General features: G+C 40.3%; 1 protein-coding gene across 7 annotated transcripts in view; it reads right to left on the bottom strand.

Annotated features, from left to right (window-relative positions):
• Positions 1-22,485, bottom strand: part of ulk4 (unc-51 like kinase 4) — a 428,124-nt gene that overhangs the window by 179,094 nt on the left and 226,545 nt on the right. For all 7 annotated transcript variants that reach the window (XR_007263863.1, XR_007263865.1, XM_048606245.1 and 4 more), the window contains one exon: positions 11,193-11,241. Coding sequence is in view for 5 of the 7 variants with exons in the window: in XM_048606245.1 (XP_048462202.1) it covers positions 11,193-11,241 (49 nt within the window). In the remaining 2 variants the exon portion in view is untranslated. The remainder of the gene's footprint in view (positions 1-11,192; positions 11,242-22,485) is intronic.

Here is a 22,485-nt window from a genome sequence, read left to right as displayed (position 1 = left end):
TTCTTATATACTTGACAGAAAATATACTTTTTAACTGAAAACTGGGGGCCTTTGTTTTTAAATTATTTATTATCAAGCAGTTTTACATGCCTCAAATATTAGTGAAATACAGATATGGCACTGAAGGTTTTACTCTTGCACTCATCAGGACAGGCATAAGAATCATAAAATTTCAAAGGGAACAACAAATTTATACTGCATAAAGTGAGGGTACCACTTGGTTGGCAGGTCAACTCTAATTGGTTACGGCATTGCCATGGAGAATGCACTAAGTAGTTACTGTCCCCAGGCTTTTGTTTATTTTCACAAAGACGTAATGCCATATGTGTTCCTTTTCTTATAGAGGATTGGTTCTTCCATTTGAATATATACATAGCTTCTAATTTCCGAGCTGCAATAAAGTCCAACTGATAATCTAAAACTGTTTGGTAGTATAATTCTTAGCACATTTGGGGTTTTTCAACAATTCCCGTCCAATAACAAAATCACATCAAGCATTAGACATTATATTCTTGGTTTTGCAAGCATGGACTGACTGAGTGCGGTACTCTGCCTACTGTGATCAGCCAAAGGGACATGTAGCTTGACATGATCTACCAGATGTTGGCATGAATGGCCTACAAATTTTGAATTCCTTCATTTCTTTTCCGTCATCTTTCAATTTGCTAACCCAAGTGAAAATACAATGTTGATCTGGACTTCAGCAAATGTAGTTTTAAATTGGCCACCAAGGGGCAGGCAAGAGTGGACAACATAGTACACAAAACATTTCTTCCCATCTGACCTTGGCTTGACAGGAGCACAACTTGGTAATATGGGGAAGGTGAAATTGTATTGCATACTGCCCCCTCACCCTGGTTCAGTGTGTTGTTTTGTCCAACACAGTGGTCTTGAAACATTGGGGTAGATCATCAGCTCCTGTCTAAGTGATATATAATGTACAAAAACATTCCTAAATTCTTCCCAGATTAAGTTACCTGTTGCTGTGTCGCCATAGTCTTACCAGACCATACGACTGCTCTCTCTTTAGAGAGACACAATTGGTGATGATTTAATCTGACGGCCACCATACCTCAGGTGAGGGGAGAGGTTGTGGAGGAGAGTCCTTCAATGTAACCTCAGCTGATGATGGGAATTGAACCCACGCTGTTGGCATCATACTGGTTCGCAAACCACCGTCCAGCTACATATCTAAACCGACCAAGGCACCTTGCCACATAAGATGTTGGATCAGATAATTAAAAGAACAAAATAGTAAGGAACATCTTAAAGGCAGAAAGAGAGATTAAGACCTTTAAGGATGGAATTCCAGAGTTTAGGATCTACACTTTAGCTGAAGGCTTGCCACTTATAGTGTAATTTTCAGGGATGTGGAATAAGTCTTAATTGAATGAGTGCAGATATTCTGTCCTCATCCACCCATGTCAATGCGACAGCCAAGAAAGCACAACAACGTCTCTACTTCCTTAGGAAGCTAAGGAAATTTGGCATGTCGACAAAGACTCTTACCAATTTTTATAGATGCACCATAAAAAGCATCCTATCTGATACATCACAGTGTGGTATAGCAACTGCTCTTCCCATGACTGCAAGAAACTACAGCAAGTAATGAACACAGCCCAGTCCATCATGCGAACCAGCCTTCCATCCACTGCCTCTACCTGTATTTTCCATTGCTTTGAGAAAGCAACTAACTTGAACAAAGGCTCTTCTGACCCTGGTTATACTCTCTTCCAGCCTCTTCTGTCAGGCAGACGATATAAAGGTTTGTATACTCGTACAAACGGATTCAAGAACAGCTTCTTCCCCACTGTTATCAAACTTTTGAATGGACCTCGCAAATGTTAATGTTGATCTCTCTCTCTGCACCTTCTCTGCAGGTGTAACACAGTATTCTGCACTCTGTCCTGCTACCCTGATGCACTTTGTATGGTATGATCTGTCTGTATAGCATGCAAAACAACACTTTTCACTGTGTCTTGGTACGTGACAAAAATCAATCAAACTCAAGCTTAAACAGATATCTCAGAGGTTTGTGGTTACAGAATATTATGAAGACAGGAGGGCTTTCAAAACAAGAAGATAATTTCAAAATCACTGTGCTACCTAGATAGGAGCTGCCATAAGTCACTGAACACAAAGGGATGGATGATCAGGACTTGGTGCAAGCCAAAATACAGGCAGAGTTTTCAATGCATTCAGGTTTATGGAGTTTAAAAGATGGGAGACTCAACATGAATACGTTAGAATGGTGAGGTCTAAAAGAGTCATAGATGAGGGCTTCAGCAGCACATGTGCTAAGGTAGACATTGAGACAAATGATATTTTAGAGATTAAATTAGATAGTTTTAATCATGGCGCAGATACATATTTGGGAGCTTATCTTAGGGTCAAATACCATGCCAAGGTTGCAAACAGTCTAGATCAGCCTTAGATGGTTATCAGACAATGGGAATGAGTTGGTGGCTAAGATCATAGTTGATGACTTCAATCTCATCCATAATTAATTGGAAGAAATTTCTGCTTTTCAAGGACTGAATGTTGGACAAACAACTTAAATGAAGACAATGATGGTGTCAAGAGATGATGGTAAGGAAGTGGATGTTTGGAATCCAATATCATGTTTTCTGATAATGTGAACAAACAACAGCCAAATTTTGATCCTTGGAGAACAGCAATATTAAATATTGAAGTACTGAAGTTGAATCTCTGGAGAGGAGTGAATGACTATGAATGGAACCTTGACAGCAGTCCCATTCAGCTGCACAGCAGAAGAGAGATGTTGGAGAAGGATTGTTTGGTCCATGTTAAAAGCTGCACATATGATGTCATTTGTGACTTTTGCAAGACCATTCCAGGATTGAGAGAAGGTGGAAAACCCAAATTCAAGGACTTAAAGATGGAATTCTGTAAAAGAAGCAACTTTTTCTGGGAGACTATATATTCAATGTTTTTGAAGAGCAAAGGGTGGTTGGAAATGTGCAGCAATTTGCAAGGACAGAAGGGCCACTGAGATAGACAGATTTTTAATCAGTAAGGGAATCAAGGGTTATGGGGAAAAGGCAGGAGAGTGGACTGGGGATTATCAGATCAACAACAATCTCATTGAATAGCAGAGCGGACTCAAGGGGTCAAATGGCCTACTTTTGCTTCGACATCTTATGATTATTTGCACAGGGATAGCAATGTGTCTGGTCTGCAAGAAGCACTGCAATAACTTAACAAGGCTCCCTAAACAGCACATTCAAAACTTGTGATCACAATCAGCCAGAAGGACAAGAACAGCAGATACATAGGAACATCACCACCCACAAGGTAATTACTATTTGCAACAAGAGGATCTAACTATCTCCCCTTGACAGCCAATGGCAATACCATCACTAGGTTCTTCATAATCAACATTCTGAAGGCTATTTTTAACCAGAATCTGAACTGGAACAGCATTATAAATATGGTGGCAACCAGAGCAAGTCAGAGGTGAGAGGTTCTGCAGCAACTGACTCACCTGCTGACTCCTCAATGCCTGTTTTGAGTATGCAAGGCATAGGTCAGGATTTTGCTGGAATTTGCTCCACTTACCTGAATGAGTACAGCTCCGAGAAGACACTCAAGAAGTTTGACACTACTCAAGACAAAGGAGCCCACTTGATTTTTACTCCATCCACCACCTTCAACACTGACTCCCTTCTTCACTGATGCACAGTGGCAGCAATATATATCACCTATGAGATGCACTACAGTAACTCACCAAGGTTCCCTAAAGAGGACGTTTCAAACCAGTGAGTTCTACCATCCAGAGGACAAGGACAGTAGAGTGAACATTCCATGACAAACACATTCAGTGACTATTTGGATGTTCCAACACACAGACTACGTGGTAATTACTGCCAGTTTAAACTTCCAATAGGTAATTACGCAGTATCTGGAATCCTTTGCAAGTCTCCATGTCTGTGTGAGAGCTGGACATTTCAGAGGATTCTGATTTACTTAACCTGACAATTACTCAACAAAACTGGATGGAATAAAATCTGCTCTAACTGTTAGCTAATATAATACTGACCCCCAACCATTCAGACCGGCCAAACCTTCAAATTCCCAAAACCCAATCATTTCTCTCCAGACATTTGACCTCCTCTCCCAACAAGCAAGTGCTTCCACCTCTCCCCATCTACCCCACCGTGACAATTGACAACACACCCATTGCCTCTCCCCGACTTGACCCACAGCATCCTCTCACTCACTTATCTGCACTTGCACCTCTCTCACTCACCTGCTGCCCTACCCTCACCCACTACCATACCACATCACCCACTTACCTTCTCTCTGCAGCCTGTCAAACACCTTCAGGGTCTTTAAACCCCAGAATACGATAATGATTCCTGTAAAAGGGGGTCATAGTTTGGCCTCTAGCATTCATCCTGTGTGGCGCTGAAAGGCTTCCTGGACAGGTATGCTCTGTTCTTCTGAACAGGTCTGAATCAGAAGTTCAGGCCAGAAATTTGGAGATGTGGGATGGGTAGGCAAAGAGGCAATCCAAATGTGATTGCCATTCCTCAATGCTTCAGCCCATTAATCACTAGACTTGAGTGCGCAAGACACAATTTTAAAAGTGCGGATGGCACAGAACTTCGAAGTCATAGCCAGATTGCTGAGATGGACAGAGACATGGCAGATGAAAGCTTTATGCTAAAAGGCATGAAAAGGTGCATTCTGGTAGGAAGGAGAAGATATAATATAAAATTAATGCCACAATTCTAAAGGGAACTGAGAGACTGGGAGATACAAGTATACTATTCTTTGAAGGTGGCAGAAAAGTTTGAGAAAGGGATTATGAAGGAACATGGGATCCTGGGCTTTCTAAATGAACGTATGGAATGCAAAAGCAAGGAAATTATGGTGAATCTTTCTAAAACTCTGGTCTCAACCGGAACAGCATCTCTAATTCAGGTGATGCAATTTCAGAAAGGCATGAATCTTTTAGAGAGAGTGCAGGAAAGATTTATGAGACTGTTTCTATGGTTGAAAGACTTGAGTTATACAGGTAGGCTGGTGAATGTGAGTTATTCTCCCTAAAATGTAAATTGAATGGATATCTGAAAGAAGTGGACACAAAGGATAGACAGAGTAGATAAAGAAAAACTCAGTGTTTGAAGGGTTGAGAACCAGAGGACAACAATTTAAGGTGATTGGTAAAAGAATCATCGGTGACAGGAGGAACATCTTTTTAAGTCAGCAAGTACTTCGAATCTGGAATTCACTGCTTGAGATTGTGACAGAGGCACTCATAATCATGGATTTAAAAAGAGAATTTTGTAAGCTGCTGAGGAGAAAATATTTTCAGAGCTACAAGGAAAGGACAGGGTAATAAGACTCCCTGTGCTGTTCTTATAGTGAGCTAGCATGATCGTAAGGGGCCAAATGACCTCCTTCTAGGCAGTAACTATTCAATAAAATCACCAGCCTTTCTCTCTCTTGGCAAAAGCCACTCTGAACATCCTGTCCAAGTGGAATATGTGACGAAATAGTCCTTTCAATTTCCAGGAGTTATCCTTCTGTTCTTGCATCTATCCGTCACACTCACTCACACAGATGTAACTGTACAGCTACACAACTCCTTTGCTCACCAAGGGAAATTTTTGTTTCTAGTGCCCCTTCTGCAGTGAATTAGGTCATACTTCAGTACATTATGAACTTTCAGGCAATACCAAAATGTGAACAAGAACAGACTGTAGAAATGCCCATTGCAAACCATGTAGCCTTAGGCACTACCAGCTCAGGTCAGTACCGATGACTCAAACAAATGCTGAATCAAATATAGACTTTCACGATCTGAGGAATCACACATCCCTCTTTTAAAGATAGGCTATCAATGAATAGAACAATAACATATACACCAGTTGACAAATCTTTCAGTTTCACCATTGACAAAAGATATTGAAATACAATTGGTGTTAGATAATTGTAAAATGGTTTCCATTAGCCTTTCCTTGTATTATAGTGGCCCCTTATTCAAACAACAGCGGGTGAATTTTTAAGTGTCAAATGCCAAGCAAGATGTGCAATCAACATACCTTTTTTTTTGTTCAAAATGGTATTTGAATTTGTATAAGTCATATTATGAGAAAGTTATCCTGTTGTCTACTTTAAAAATAACACCAGAAGCACAAAGCTCCTCAGAAAAGCCAATAAACCAGCTGCAACAACGAACCTCCTGACAATTCAACTAAAAGTCACCTCATAGGGTACTAGAATCTTCTGCTTTTCAACAGTTTCACTCCTGCCAAAGCATCAACTCAACTAAGAAACTATAGGCCTGCTACAAACAGAAACTGAGGTAATTACACAATTGAAATCATGTGTAATATTTTGCTTCATCTATATATAATCTTTAATATGAGTGAGAGTGTGTGTAAGTGAAGTAATTAAGACACTGAGTCTATAAACCTCCAGGGAAAGCCTGGAATAACAACAGCCTCTCGTCCTTCAACAATTTTCCAATAGAAAATGTGAAATTGATTGCCTTGTCAAACAAGGTTCCAGTGACCTATAGTGGTGCTGTTCTGACAGGATAACTTGGCATGTCTCATTCGAAGCTTCTTGAAGTGAGCAAATTACATAACAGTACTGAAACAGGCAATTTCGTTCAATAATCCATGCCATTGTTTATGCTCCATATCCAGGGCAGTAACAGTTAACCCTGAATTGAATTTCAAACCCAACATTCCACAATCACAGAGATCACCTATCATTACGATACTAACTGTTCAATATTGCTTGCTTTCCAGTCCACCTCAGCTCCTAGACTTCTGAAATCCTCATAGTGTGACTTTGTCATTTGGATTAGTTGACTTTCTATCCTGTTTTCTTCACAAACTCCAACATTATCAGAAACAATCTCTCACTAAGTTTTGCAAACCCATTAATTGGGGCTTTGTTAACCAATCCTGCATCCTCATCCCCCTTTGATATTTTCTTCCATCCTTCTGAAAAATTCTCATCCAAAATTCACTGTACATCTGAATCCGGTCTCCTGTACATCATCCCTCCAACTAACTCTTCATTTCGTCCCATTGTTGGCAATATCACTTTCAATTATTTTAGTCCCGCTCTCTAGAATCCCTTTCCTAAACTTCTTTGTTTCTTCAACTGTCCTTTCAACTTAAAACATTTTTAACTCTTTGCAGCCTCTTAACCTCTTCTTGGCAGATTTGGAATATGTCACACTTGTCCCCTTGTGAGAAATAGCTTGGGGTTACTTTTATTTTAAAGGCATTATGTGGGTGCAATTTGTTGTCCTGTCAGTGTGATACATCTGAAAATCTACTCTAATATTTCTTTGTTTCTTTAGTAAGTTAACCCCTGCACCTGTAAGTACTTGCTAATTTACTTAGAGCTTGAATGTAAATTAGGCACTTTGGATAATGATGAAAACCAAGGCATAGACTGACAAAACATATTTCAGCATCACAAGTGTTGTAAATTTTGAAAAAAAACTCAGTTCTGAGGAAGGGTCACTCAACCTGAAATGTTAACTCTGATTTCTCTCCACAGATGCTGCCCGACCTGCTGAGCTTATCCAACAATTCCTGTTTTTATCTATGAATAAAAACTACATGGTTTCATAACATGTCTGACTTATAAATAATCAGACTGTTGAGAGTTGCACGAAGAGGAAATATTTCTGGAATAAAATAACGTGTAACTATAAACTCAATGTCGAGTAAATACATTTTGCGAATCATGATGGAGCAACGGACATTCCAAAAAGAAACCTAACAAATTTTTAATTTGTAATAAATTCAAAGAATTATGTTAATTTGTTTCAAAATTCGTGAAACCTCAGTTACCGTTTTCTTGCACAATGGCTTTGATTCAGTGTGGCTTGTAATACATTCAAATCAAAAACAGTCATGAAGTTGTAGACAGTAACGAAACGCTTTTGATTCTTTCATTCACCACCAACCAAAGTTATGACAAAACCCAGTAGCCTGCCTGAATTATAAAGTAAATCTCAATTTCATGATAAGCATCTAACCCAGTCCCAAATATCCAGCGAGGCAACATTTGTTTTATAAGGTTTTTCTATAATAGATTAAGCTGCTTAAAACTGCTGTTGTTATTAGTAGCAAAGCGTATTTATGATAGGTACAGTCTAGTATACTTATCGCTCCATTTTTTCTGAAAAGGATGGCATGAACTACTATCACAAAGCTTTCATTAGAACAGTTTTTCTCCAGCAAACTATTTGAAAAATGATATAGACAAAAGGGAAAACTTAAACCTTAATATAGTTAGAACTATTACGCATATCCCAAGCTTGTAATAATGTTGTGCACCTTTACTTCCTTGTAATCTGCAAAGCCCCAAGGTGAGAGTTTCTTTTAATTTTGCATCTCTGATATGAAGGTGCTCAATAACTGCGTAGCAATGCACACCAATCAGTTCAAACACTTGTCTTACCTATGTACTCACCTTGGTAATGTACTATTTTCCATAAAGGCAAAGATATTAATGATGGATTATTATTACCTATTATGCCTGTGCTCCCAATGATATTGGGACTATGGTGCATAAGTGATGGAGACATTGATATGACAACAAAACATCTAAGATCTGACATAACTTCAAAAGTTTAAACATTGACTACCTAATGCTCTATGCAGAAAACCACAAGCTAATGGCTGTGACAAATGATCACATCCCTTAGTAACAGGTAAATATTTCAACCTGTCGTGTTACAATATGGAAACATTCCATTCACATCTTCCTCTTACCATCCATAGGCAGACTTGGCAGCCTTCAACTGTAGATTCCTTCAATCAGTGTTCTCCCATGGTGTGGATTCTGTCAGTCAGCTTAGTCCATACATAATAAGGGCAATAACCTTCACTGACCGATAAGAAAGCAAGTCTTTTAAATGAGGAAGGAAAGTGCATGTTTTTGTGACAAAATATAATGTATGCTCCATGCACTGTTCTTCATACATTCTATATAGTAGCAATATGTGTATGGTTCTGTGCCAAGTTTCATTTGACCGCGATAATGATCATTTTCACAGTACACTCATTACTACTACCATACAGATTTTTGGGTTTAATAGTTTACAGCAAGTTTATTTCCCACAATCAGAAAAGCTCATTTTCACTTCTATTAAAAACCTCCTCTAGAGACTGAACTATACAATAGGCTGTCCATCAACTGTGAGACATAAGTATTAGCAAGATGAAGACTGCTTTTCATACTGTAGTCAAGTTCGTTAAGACATCATTGAAGTCCCATTCTGCAGCAACTTGCACACGTAAGAACCCATGAAACAGAAATGCCATTCACCTAGTCAAGATCTCTATTATGCACACTAATGAGGCAGAGAACAAGCACAAACCTAGTCTCATTCTCCTGGAACTGTGCACTAAATGCAGACAACATAGAGGACGGTATTAGAACTATCCTTTTCTTAAAGAAAGAGAGTAGAATATAATCTAGGTCTCCAGTGTTTTCACAGATTTCATTGTTAGCGATCAAAATGCTGTTGTTTGCTTTTAGCTGTGTGCTCCTAAAATGCCATTCACATACAAATACTGTTGCCGGTGAGTATGCCATGAATGTGCAATAACTGAGTCTGAACTTATGGTGTGTAATTTTTTAAAAATGTTTTTAATCTTTGGACTGAATAACTTCATAAAATCATAAATTTGTTACTATACTGAAGGTGGCTATTTGGTCGGGTCTGTGCTGACTTTCTGCAAGAGCCATTCTGCATGTCCCACTCTCCCAACTTTGCCTCACAACCCTGCAATTTTTTTTCCTTTCAAATAATTATCAATCCCTTTTGAAAGTCACAATTCAATTTGCCTTCACCACATTCTAAGGTAGTACATTACAGATCCTAACCACTCAATGTGTAACTTTTTCTTGTGTTACCTTTGGTGCTTTTGTCAATTGCCTTAAACTGGTGTTCTCTGGCTTTCACACCTTTAACCAATGGGAACAATTTCTCTTTATCTATTCTGTTCAGAACCTTCTTGATTTTAACACCTCTATCAAATCCCCTGTGAACCTTCACTTCTTGAAGAAGAACCCCAGCTTTGCCAATATATCTACACCTCGGAAGTCTCATCTCAGGAACTATAAGTCTTTTCTGCACACACCCCAATTCAAATGATCAATTTATTAATATTTAAAATAAATCAACTAACAGCTGTTTTCCAATTTATTGCACCAATTTCACTATACTTTCTTATTCACTGGTATAAAGTTGCATGCACAGATAACTGGCATTTCACACCAGAAACTACAAATGTGTAATTCAACAGAAGTTTTGTGTTATTTTAGGCGAATCATGCCTATACTCTAAAACTTGCATTAATACAATGCCCTGTATTTAAACTGTTCATCCTCTTGTTTAAATTCATTAATGCCCTTGTTCCTCCTCTTTACACAGGTTTCTCATCTCTATACTCCTCTGAGAACTCTGCATTTTTATACACACTCATTCCTTCACCCAACAACTACAACCGCATCATCAGTGTCAAAACTTTAGAATTTGCCCCCTAAGTAACTCTGTTTTGCCACTTTCTGCCACTGTTTTCATAAAAGTATCTTCTTTGAAGATGCTATCATACGTGCTTCGGTTGATCATTCCTTTATGTCCATTACAGCTCTATCATACTTGTAGTACATTTTTCTGCATTCATTGTAGGTGTTCTATAGTGGGTCTTGTTGCCTTTTTGGCTGATGCAACCTTCCATTTTGCAGGTAACTTTAGTGTTGTACAGAACCTGTTTGATATCCTAGGCATCCTTGATCCAAAAACAACAGCTGGATTTTGGGGATCCAATGTTCAATGAAGAACCATAATGGTTGACAAAGGTCATAAATGACAATTTACTTGTCTTTTACTTTGCAAAAAATTTCAGTAAATCAGGACTTACACTTGTTGCTTGGGTGAGCTTTCACAGGTGCAGACACCCACCAGTAACTTTCCCAAATTGGCATTACAGTTGAAACTCTTTTATCACACACTCAAAATCTTGAATAATTTCAGAAACATCTGTTAAATATTGGATGTTTCCACAAGCCAGGCCAAAAGTGGTTAAACAATGATAAAGTGGTTTCTGTGCACTAAAGAAGAGTGGATTGCATTTAATGACTAAAAGAGGAGGAACAAAAAACGCTTCATAGTTAGTACTCACCGAAATAATCTGGAACAGTATAGGCACAACTTGGCTTTCTTCAATTACTCTGGAAATGTAAATAATTAGCATCACATTAATTAGAACACAGGCATGTTTTCACCTTCATTAAAAGGTGCAACACCGTTCATACTATTGATGTATAAAGTGGTCATGATGTGGAGATGCCGGTGTTGGACTGGGGTGGACAAAGTCAGAAGTCACACGACTCCAGGTTATAGTCCAACAGGTACATTTGGAAACACACAAGCTTTCAGAGTGCAGCCCCTTCATCAGGTGCAGTGGGAGAGCAGGGCACACAGACACAGAGTTCTGGACAGATCAAGGGCAACCTCTGCAAGAAATGTCAGATCATCGACTTGGAGACTATCATCAAATGTGGGAACACCACCCACCACATTCACAGCAGATACTCATGTGACTCGGCCACTGTTGTCTATTTCATACACTGCAGGCAAGCATGTCCCGAGGCATGGTATATTGACGAGACCACTCAGACACTATGACAACAGATGAATGGACACCATGCAACAATCACCAGACAGGAATGTTCCTTCCCAATCGAGGAACACTTCAGTGATCAAGGGCATTCAGCATCCTCGAGACAAGGCGGACTCTAAATTGCAAAACACAGAATCGCAGAGACTGACAGCCAAGTTTCATACTCATGAAGACAGCCTTAACAATGATCTTGGGCTCATGTTGCACTCTCAGGTGACTCCACCACACTGTTCAATATCTGTAAAATCTTCCTTACTGCCCTGTTTTGACAGCATCACTTGGATAAATTGTTATGATCTCTCTACCTTAATTAGTTTGTAATGTTTTGAATTACTTATTACTTTCTCACACGCACTCTCACACAAACACACACACCATGTCTCACACACGCTTTCTCTCAAGCACACATATTTATACACACACACTCTCTCACACACACACACACTCACCCCCTCCCAAGACACACACACACACACACACACACCCTCCCAAGACACACACACACACACACACACACACACACACACACACACACACACACACCCTCCCAAGACACACCCACAATTTGTAGTCACAGTCAGTCAGTGTGGCATCTTATAAATTCCAGCTTTCGGAATAAAACCAGCCTGATTCCAGGTTAAAACTCTGAGACAGAATCTGAGCAAAGTCTTACACCTACAATTCAGTGTCTGACCTGAATGTCACCTTTCGTATATTCCTATCGCTCTGGCTGATTGTCATGACAGCACAACAGTGACATTGACTTTATAAACACTTTATACACGGTCTAACACTCTTTTGATATCTCTGTTTATAAACTCTGTGTCTGTGTGCCCTGCTCTCTCACTGCACCTGACGAAAGGGGTACACTCTGAAAGCTTGCCTGCTCCTGCCCCACCGAACTTATCTCCACCTATCTCGACTCCATTTTCTCCCCCTTGGTCCAGGAACTCCCAAACTACGTCCGTGACACCACCCACGCCCTCCACCTCCTCCAGAACTTCCAATTCCCCGGTTCCCAACACCTCATCTTTACCATGGACGTCCAGTCCCTATACACCCGCAGTCCCCATACAGATGGCCTAAAGGCCCTTCGCTTCTTCCTGTCCCGCAGGCCCGACCAGTCCCCCTCCACTGACACCCTCATCCGCTTAGCCAAACTCGTCCTCACCCTCAACAACTTCTCTTTCAATTCCTCCCAATTCCTACAGACAAAGGGGGTGGCCATGGGTACCCACATGGGCCCAAGCTACGCCTGCCTCTTTGTAGGTTACGTGGAACAATCCCTCTTCCGTACCTACACTGGCCCTAAACCCCACCTCTTCCTCCGTTACATTGATGACAGTATTGGCGCCGCCTTGTGCTCCCATGAGGAGCTTGAACAGTTCATCCACTTCACCAACACCTTCCACCCCAACCTTAAGTTCACCTGGACCATCTCTAACACCTCTCTCACCTTCCTGGACCTCTCTGTCTCCATCTCGGGCAACCACCTAGAAACCGATATCCATTTCAAGCCCACCGACTCCCACAGCTACCTAGAACACACCTCCTCCCACCCACCTTCCTGCAAAAATGCCATCCCCTATTCCCAATTCCTTCGCCTCCGCCGCATCTGCTCCCAGGATGAGGCATTCCACTCCCATACATCTCAGATGTCCTTGTTTTTCAAGGACCGCAACATCCCCCCCTCAGTGGTCGAGAACGTCCTCGACCGTGTCTCCCGCATTTCCCGCAACTCATCCCTCACACCCCGTCCCCGCAATAACAAACAAAAAAGAATCCCCCTCGTCCTCACGTACCACCCCACCAACCTCCGGATCCAACGCATCATCCTCCGACACTTCTGCCATCTGCAATCTGACCCCACCACCAAAGACATTTTTCCCTCCCCATCCTTATCTGCTTTCCAGAGGGACCACTCTCTCCGTGACTCCCTTGTCCGCTCCACACTCCCCTCCAGCCCCACCACACCCGGCACTTTTCCCTGCAACCGCAGGAAGTGCTACACCTGCCCCCACACCTCCTCCCTCACCCCCATGCCAGGCCCCAAGAAGAGTTTCCACATCAAGCAGACGTTCACCTGCACATCTGCTAATGTGGTATACTGTATCCGCTGTTCCCATTGTGGCCTCCTCTACATCGGGGAAACCAAGCGGAGGCTTGGGGACCGCTTTGCAGAACACCTATGCTGGGTTCACACTGAACAACTGCACCTCCCAGTCGCGAACCATTTCAACTCCCCCTCCCATTCCTCAGACGACATGTCCATCCTGGGCCGTCTGCAGTGCCACAACGATGCCACCCGAAGGTTGCACGAACAGCAACTCATATTCCGCTTGGGAACCCTGCAGCCCAATGGTATCAATGTGGATTTCACAAGCTTCAAAATCTCCCCTCCCCCTACCGCATCCCAAAACCAGCCCAGCTCGTCCCCACCTCCCTAACCTGTTCTTCCTCCCACCTATCCCCTCCTCCCACCTCAAGCCGCACCCCCATTTCCTACCTACCAACCTCATCCCGCCCCCTTGACCTGTCCGTCCTCCCTGGACTGACCTATCTCCTCCCTTCCTCCCCACCTACACTCGCCTTTACTGGCTCCATCCCCGCCTCTTTGACCTGTCTGTTTCCTCTCCACCTATCTTCTCCTCTATCCATCTTCTATCCGCCTCCCCCTCTCTCCCTATTTATTTCAGAATCCCCTTCCCCTCCCCCATTTCTGATGACGGGTCTAGGCCCGAAATGTCAGCCTTCCTGCTCCTCTGATGCTGCTTGGCCTGCTGTGTTCATCCAGCTCTACACCTTGTTATCTCAGATTTTCCAGCATCTGCAGTTCCTACTATCTGTGATTCCAAATAAACCTGTTGGACCATAACCTGGTATAGCGTCACTTCTGACTTGATACATAAGTGAATGGCTCAGTGTGAATAGCTATACAACAAAAATTGATAGGTGAGTGATCCACAACACTGACCACTGACTAATGCAGTTGGTAATTGAGTCTTTGTATATCTCATGTCAGAGTTTATTGGAAATGACTCACTGCCTGTCTTATTGATCAAAGCTAGAAATTCAAAATACACTTGAATACTTTACAAGATATGGAAGCAAACAATAGCAGAATGAATAAAAGGTCATGAATTGTGATGAGGTAAAATCCAAATGCTGGACATTTTAGCCTTTTTACAAAAAGTGTGTTGATGTTAAGCCAAGAGATGTGCAACAAACTGAATTTACCAACATCATCAAAAATAATCCAGAAAGTAACATTTTCTATACTTCAAAAGAATTGTATTGGCTTTAAAATTCATTGGAATATTCAGAGTTTGTGAAAAGGTTTTACATGATTGCAAGTACTATTTTGTTCATAAGGTAGACTTTTGAAAGATCCAATTTTCCAAGCACTGTGTTAACCTGCAATTTACACCCATCCGTTTAGGGAGATGATTAAAAAATATTAAAAAGAAATGGTAAGCCATAATTGTACTCACAAAGGAACCAGATTCCAAATAACCTAGTTTAAAATTAAATGAGATGATTTTTGCCTTCCCTTTTTGAAAGGTGCTGATTCATTTGGGTCACTGGCCGTGATCCAGTTTTCCCTTCATTCGGCTGTTTCACTAGAGCTCGTGCAGAATATTGAACATTGGTGTGTAGCATTTTCAGCAAGGATAAGGGAGGCGATTGCCTAGTGGTATTATCGCAAGACTATAGTTGCAGAGACCCAGGTAATGTCCTGAGGAACCAGATTCGAATCCTACCAGGGCAAATGGTGGAATTTGAATTCAATAAAAATCTGGAATAAAGAGTCTAGCATAACCATGAAACGACTGTTGGAAAAAAAACCCAACTGGTTTATGAATGCTTTAGAGAAGAAAATTGCCGTCCTTTCCAGATCTGGCCTACATGTGGCTGCAGACCTACAGCAATGTGCTTGACTCTTAACTGTCTTCTGGGCAATAAATGTTGGGCCACACCTTGTAAATCAATACATTTAAAGAAGGTAGGATATTTAGCAGACCAGGAGATCGCTGTTAAGACACGTAATTGTTAGTCTATAAACAGCAGGTGAAGGAGGAAGAGAGACTTGCACTTTTGTCACTTCTGTCAAAGTGAAGAATTCTTGACCTTCAGACTTCCCTGGTAAGTTAATTCCTGTTCTTACTTTGTTTTTCCATTTGCTAACTTGAGCTTGACTAAAAAACATATTTCTAAAAATAGAGATAACACAGTGTGGAGCTGGAGGAACACAGCAGGCCAGGCAGCATAGAGGAGCAGAAAAGTTAATGTATCGGGTTGGCATCCTTCTTCATACAGGGTCCTGACCTGAAAGATAATTTTCTGAAGAAGGGTCCCAACCCGAGACGTCAACTTTCCTGTTCCTCTGATGCTGCCTGGTCTGCTGTGTTCCTCCAGCTCCACACTGTGTCATCTCTGACTCCAACATCTGCAGTTCTTACTATCTCCTTCTAAAAATAGACTTTTATTTCAGCTTTCTGAATTCCATTTGTTAAAGTCTTTATTTCTGATTAATTTTCTTCAGCTATTATTTCTTCTTTTTTCACATAGCATGGGATGATTTGTCAGAGAGCTTTAAAAATCACCTGTATATTGTGGACCACATCCTTTCTCTTGAGGACATTTGTACATCCTTTAGTGGTCATTTTTTTCTTGACTAGGATACCAGCAATTACCAGGTTCATTTATCTCAGTTTCAAAAGTTACTATGATGGGATTTGTATTCCTAACCTCTGGATTACTAATTTGTGTTTATCAATGACTTTGCTGAATATGATTGGCAATTATCATCCAATCCGCTAACTCCAACCTCTTTGGTTGACCATAAGCAGTCATTTCATTAGTGAGAGACCATGCTCTTGAAGTTTAAAGACAATCCTTAAAACCTATCTAAATGTCTTTCATCAAGTTTTCATTCAATCTTTAGAGCCGCCTTTTCCTAGTCTCAGCAGCTATCATTTCTCCCATGCTCCTATGAAGTGCTTTGGAACATAGTTTTATGCTAAAGAAAGCTATATAAATATCATAATTTGGAACGGAGCAGGGAATTTGGTCCATTGAGTTCCCTATGTTTTCCAATGAGATCATGACTGATCAAATAGTCCTCAACTCCAACTTCCTACTTATCCTCAGAAACCCTGACTCCTTAATAATTAGAAATCTATCTATTTGCGCCTTGAAGATAGATAGATACTTCATATTCAGGACTTAACCTTAGCTGCCCTCTTCAATAAAGTATTCTACTGATTCCTCAAAATCTGAGAGAAAAAAATTCCTCCACATCTCTGACATCTTAAATGGGCAACATCATACTTTGAGATTATGTCCTCTGGTATTAGACTCTCCCAAAAGGGGAAACAACCTCTCTGTCAAGTTCTTAAGAATCTTACATATTTCAATAGGTCTCCTCTCAATGTTCTAAATTTCTTGGAGAACAAACCCTCCTATTGGTTGCATCTTGCACTGACTAGTAGTTTCTCTTGGGATTGAACATTGTCAACAACACATCAGTTTCTAATTTGCAACAATTATAGTAAAGTTGATTAAACTAATTTCAGTGGCAAATTTGTCCAAAAATAACTTGAGGCGACTGACTGGGATAAGAGAGGAACCTTTAAAGAATTTTGTTAAATTTGAAAGCTATAATATTCTGCTGCATGCTGATCAAATATCCTCTGACACTTTTCTCCGATTCCTATTAACTCCAGTTTTGCCGGAGCTCTTTAATGCTGTATTTAGTCAAATGGTGTTTTAATTGCAAGGGCAGCCAGCCTCACCTCCCCTGTGGCATTCAGCTCCTTTGCCTACGTTTCAACCAATGGTACATGAAGTGAATGAAGTCAGGAGACTTCCCTGACAGAACCCAAACTGAACACCAGTAAGCAAGCTATTCCTTTTCAAGTGCACTTGATAGCACTATCAATGAACCGTTACATCACTTTACTGATGATCACGAGTAGACAGATAGGACATAATCTGCTGGGTTGGATTTGTCTTGCTTTTTATGCACAGGATATACCTTTAATTTTTAGCATTTGATGTGTAAAATTGTGACATATACATTGATTAGTAGAGCTATGCAGGGAGCTTAATACTCCTCTGTGTCACAAAATCATGACGGTACAGAAACAGATCATTCAGCCCATTGAGTCCATGTCAGCTCTCTGTGGAGCAGTCTAGTCAAGTTTCAATGCCCCTTTCCAGCTCCATAATATTGAATGTTTAGTTTCCTCTGGTACCCATCCAGTTTCCTTTTGAAATGATTGGTTATTTCCAATTCCAGCACTCTCTTGGCAATGAGTTTCAGGTTATTAGCACTTGCTATGTAATGTCTGACCAAAGCTCAGACATCAGTTAAATTCAAAGGGCAGCTGGATGCAAGCTTGGGAGCATAATACTATTCATACAGGAGATTCAGTGGAATGAACTGACTTTTTAAAATCACTGACTTTTGTTGCATTCTTATGGGTCCGTCAAGCTCTATTGCATTTACAATGATAAAACTGTGAACTGATCCAACACCAAAAAGAAAACTGATCAACATCAGTTTCTGAAGATGCACACATTTTGGTCCAGATTACATTGATGCATGTAATAAAACCATTGAAGTGCCTAAACCTGACTTCCCAAAGGAATCACTGGTGTTGTAGTCACAAAAATTGCATTTGACATTTCAAATTTCCACTTTTAATTTTCCAGGCTGTTAGAGCATTATTAAATAATCAAAACAACATACACACACTTCCCTCTTTGAGTTATATTAAACTGAGGTAATCAAAATATCTAAATATAACAGAATTTCTTGAGGGATGTAATGTAGATCCTGCATAATCATATCTCAAAATAATTTAAAACTACTTTCGACCAAACAAGCGTGAAAATGTTTCATAGCTGAATCTCTCATCTCTTTGCTCAGTATAAACAAGATAAAACAACTCAATGTAATCAAAGACTTTCCATACCAAATGGGGATACTTTGTGAAATTAGCGTTCCAATCAACAACATGCCTTCAGTGTTGCAGTGTACAATTTAGTTGTAATGAATTCCACTGAAGACCGGATTCTGTGCCTGACTCATACTCTATTCATACTGCAGCAAATCTCCGAAGGTAACCATATGTATGGAGGGACAGTTATAATAGAAATGAGGTGGCAAACACATATCCTGTGGCATAGAACACCATTACACAAGGAGGACTTAACGGTGTTAGAGGGGGGTGGGGGGAGATGGCTGTGATGTTGAACCCCATTTTATTCAGACCACAGGCATCTTTGGGCAGTATTCCAGAGTCAGAATCTCCAAGTGATGAACATAACTTGCAGACAATTTTGCATGTGCATGATCATGTACGCACAGTAGTTTTAAAATCATGTGTGCACGTTTATCAAATGTCGCAAGAAATTATTCACATTTTCTAAATTACAAATCAAGTAAATTGAAAATATCAACAAGTTTACTGCATAGCAGGGTTTTGGGTTAGATTTAGAATGCCCACTTATCCATGTCATAAACCAAATAGTCCAACAGCTGCTACAAACAGCCATCAGGTAATTAGTACCCTTTTTACTTTGCAAGGTAATAAGTCACGGGCTGATTGGCCTCCTGCTGTGCCAAATGATTCTGTGAAATTATACATTAGAGTTCAATCCCTCAGCATGTAAAAACTTCCAAGGTATTTATTTTCCAAATTATTTTAAACCACTAAAAATGATGGGAGAAAATTACATTTCCTTAATCAGGAAATCTTCATTCATCTATCATTCAGACAGTTTTATATTTTATACAATCGCCTGCCCTTAAATATTACAAAAAGGGACATATATCTAGGAGTTTAGTCTCATACTGTGGAAAATTATGCATCCACTTCTTCAATGACCAAATTCTTTTGTTTATTTCACCTCAGTTTTGACGTAGGATAGGATGGGCTAAAAATTGCAAAGCCAAAGAAAATCTCAAAAATACTCATTGGAAATCATGAAAAGAATATTGATCATGAATCATCAGCCCTTGCAAATAGGCTAATGACTCTATACAGTTCAATAAAATATACAATGCACAAATCAGTCTGCTTAACAGATTTACCTCTATTATGTAGCACTGCCTTTAAACATTGGCAATAGACCAGTTTGTCGTTTCTCACAAGGTGCAACCAGATATCACAAATTGAAGAATACCAGGAGCTCTGGAATGTGCAGCATGCGTGATAAATGACTCACCAGCTCATTCCATTCATAGCACAAGGTATTTCAGTCATCTGCTGAATATAACAGCAACTCACAGGAGTGCAGGATGCCCAGCTGAAAGAAACAGCCGTAAGTTCATTTTTTTGGTGAACTTCAGAAAATAGGGAGGAAGATGAAAACACTGAATCGAAAATAAGTTTGCTCGAGTTCCTTACAAATACCTTGCTGCAAACTAGCTTAGCAAGCGCTTTGTATAGATCAGGCACATAAGGAGAACGGTTAGACGATAATTTTATCATTGAATCAGACAAATGTTTATCTGGAGTTAACTGCATATTTGAAGGTAAATCATGAGGATTTAAAGGGTGTTTACCTGGAAATAGCATCTCTAATCATTGCAAATTCAAACTGAGGAATTGTTTGAGAAATGAGTGCTACCAGTATTGCTATGCAGAAGATTGCTATGCATTATTTTGCATGCACTTTTAACTCCATGGTCATTGAAGCCATTTCTCCTCACACATTGTGGGTTAATTGTGCAGTACTCCTCAAATGAACAGATTTCCTAAAATAATGTTATAGGTGATGAGATACTGTTATTGTACCAATAAGAAGAGGTTAGTAAAATAAAAAATAGTTTTCCAATGGACTGTGATTTTCTGGTAATCAAATGTACAGTTCAACTTGATAACATTTCAGCAATGGAATTAATATCATGAATCCCCCATGTGTCAATGTACAAAAAATAGCTGGGAATCAACACTGGCCACTCGTAAAAAACATGCCATTAGTGCAAAGAGATTATCCTGTCAAATCACAGTATACGTTATGATCCAGAAATTGGGGATCATTCATCTTGTGTGCTCAGAGGTGGCTGAGTGACAGTATGCTGTGTATTTATGGTGAGGTCTAAGGTTCACTTGATTTTGAGCTTTATACCTCAATGTCTTGAGCTGCAGTGGCAGGTGTTTTAAAAATCTGGGGTGGGGAGGAGCACTGCTGCATCTCCCACAAAATTAATTATCGTCCTTGTTGAAGATGTTCCAAAGGGGTGTTTCCATGAGTGCAGCCCACAAGAGCAGCAGCTTCCAACAAAAATTGTTAAACTCCTTAATTGCATCTGTACCCACAAAGGGGCTAGCACCTCCATCAGGTGTCATTGAAGGAAGAAGGACAAGACAAATTAAATTTAATGCAGAGAAGTACAAAGTGATTCATTTTGGTAGAAAGAATGAAGAGAGACCTGGTTTCCTCCAGGTGCTCCAGTTCTCTCCTACAATCCAAAGATGTGCAGGTTACGTGGATTGGCCTTGCTAAATCGCCCATAGTGTCCAGGCATGTGCAGTCTAGGTGGATTATCCATGGGTTACAGGGCCAGGCTGCTATTTGGAGGGTCAGTGTAGACTCAATGGGCTGAACGGCCTGCTTCTGCACTGTAGGGATTCTATGATTCTAAAGGCTATCATTCCAAAGGGATTGGAGGCGCAGAGGGACCTGGGTATATGTGCACAAATTGTTCAATTTAGACAGGTAGGTTAAGAGGTTAATAAACTGTAAAAGTTCCTGGGTTTCATAACCGAGGTGTAGAATACAAAAGCAATGAAAATTATGATAAAGCTATGCAAAGCACAGGTTCAGCCATGACTGGAGTTTGTATTCTGAGCACCACACTTCAGGAAAGATGTGAAGGCATTAGAAAGGGTTAAATGAAGATTGACAAGCAGGTTCCACAGATGAGGAAATTCAGTTATATTAACAGATTGGAAAAACTGGGGTTGTGTTCGTTCGAGAAGAGAACAGATTTATTTTTACAGGTGTGCAAAATGAAAAAGGATTCCAAAGAATAGATTGGGAGAAGCTGTTCCCATTGGTTGGAGGATCCATAACCAAAGGCCACAAATTTAAGGTGATTAGCAAAAGAAGCGACAGTGACTGATCAAAAACCTTTTATTAGCATGGCCAATCAAACTAATCTGCACATCTTTGGACTGTGGGAGGAAACCGGAGCACCCGGAGGAAACCAGGTCTCTCCTCATTCTTTCCACCAAAATGAAGTACTGCATACTTCTCTGAATTAAATTTAATTTGTGTTGTCCTTCATCCTTCAACAACACCTGATATAAGTGATTAGAATCTAGAATGCACTGTCTGGGATTCAGATTCAGTTGTGGATTTCCAAGGTAATTGAATAATTATCTAAAATAAAAAAAAACAGCTGGGCAATGAGTAAATTATGGGGCAGGTCGACTAGATGAGTTGTACATGCAGAGGGTCAGCATGAACACAAAAGGTCAAATAGCCTCTTTTCTGTTCTGTAATCATTTTCTTAAACAACGATGACAGGGATATATTGCATGAAACAGCTAAATGTTTCTCTTTTAGGTTTCTACTCGTAGCAGCAGTACTGGATCAAGTCTTCAACCAACAATCACAGAGACTTCATTAGCTGTAAATATGGAGCTCTCCCCTTCCCAGCACAGGATACAAAAGTCAACTTCAGTAATTCCTTGAGTGTCTCAGTCGAGAACAGCTAACCAAGTGATGATTACAGATTGCACTTGAGACCCTCTTGTTTTGCAATACTCAATAC

This window comes from Rhincodon typus, chromosome 2 (assembly GCF_021869965.1).
Source record: "Rhincodon typus isolate 14 chromosome 2, sRhiTyp1.1, whole genome shotgun sequence".
NCBI classification, from domain to species: domain Eukaryota; kingdom Metazoa; phylum Chordata; class Chondrichthyes; order Orectolobiformes; family Rhincodontidae; genus Rhincodon; species Rhincodon typus.
Note: the sequence above shows the minus strand (reverse complement) of the source record. Positions and strands in the feature narration are given on the sequence as shown.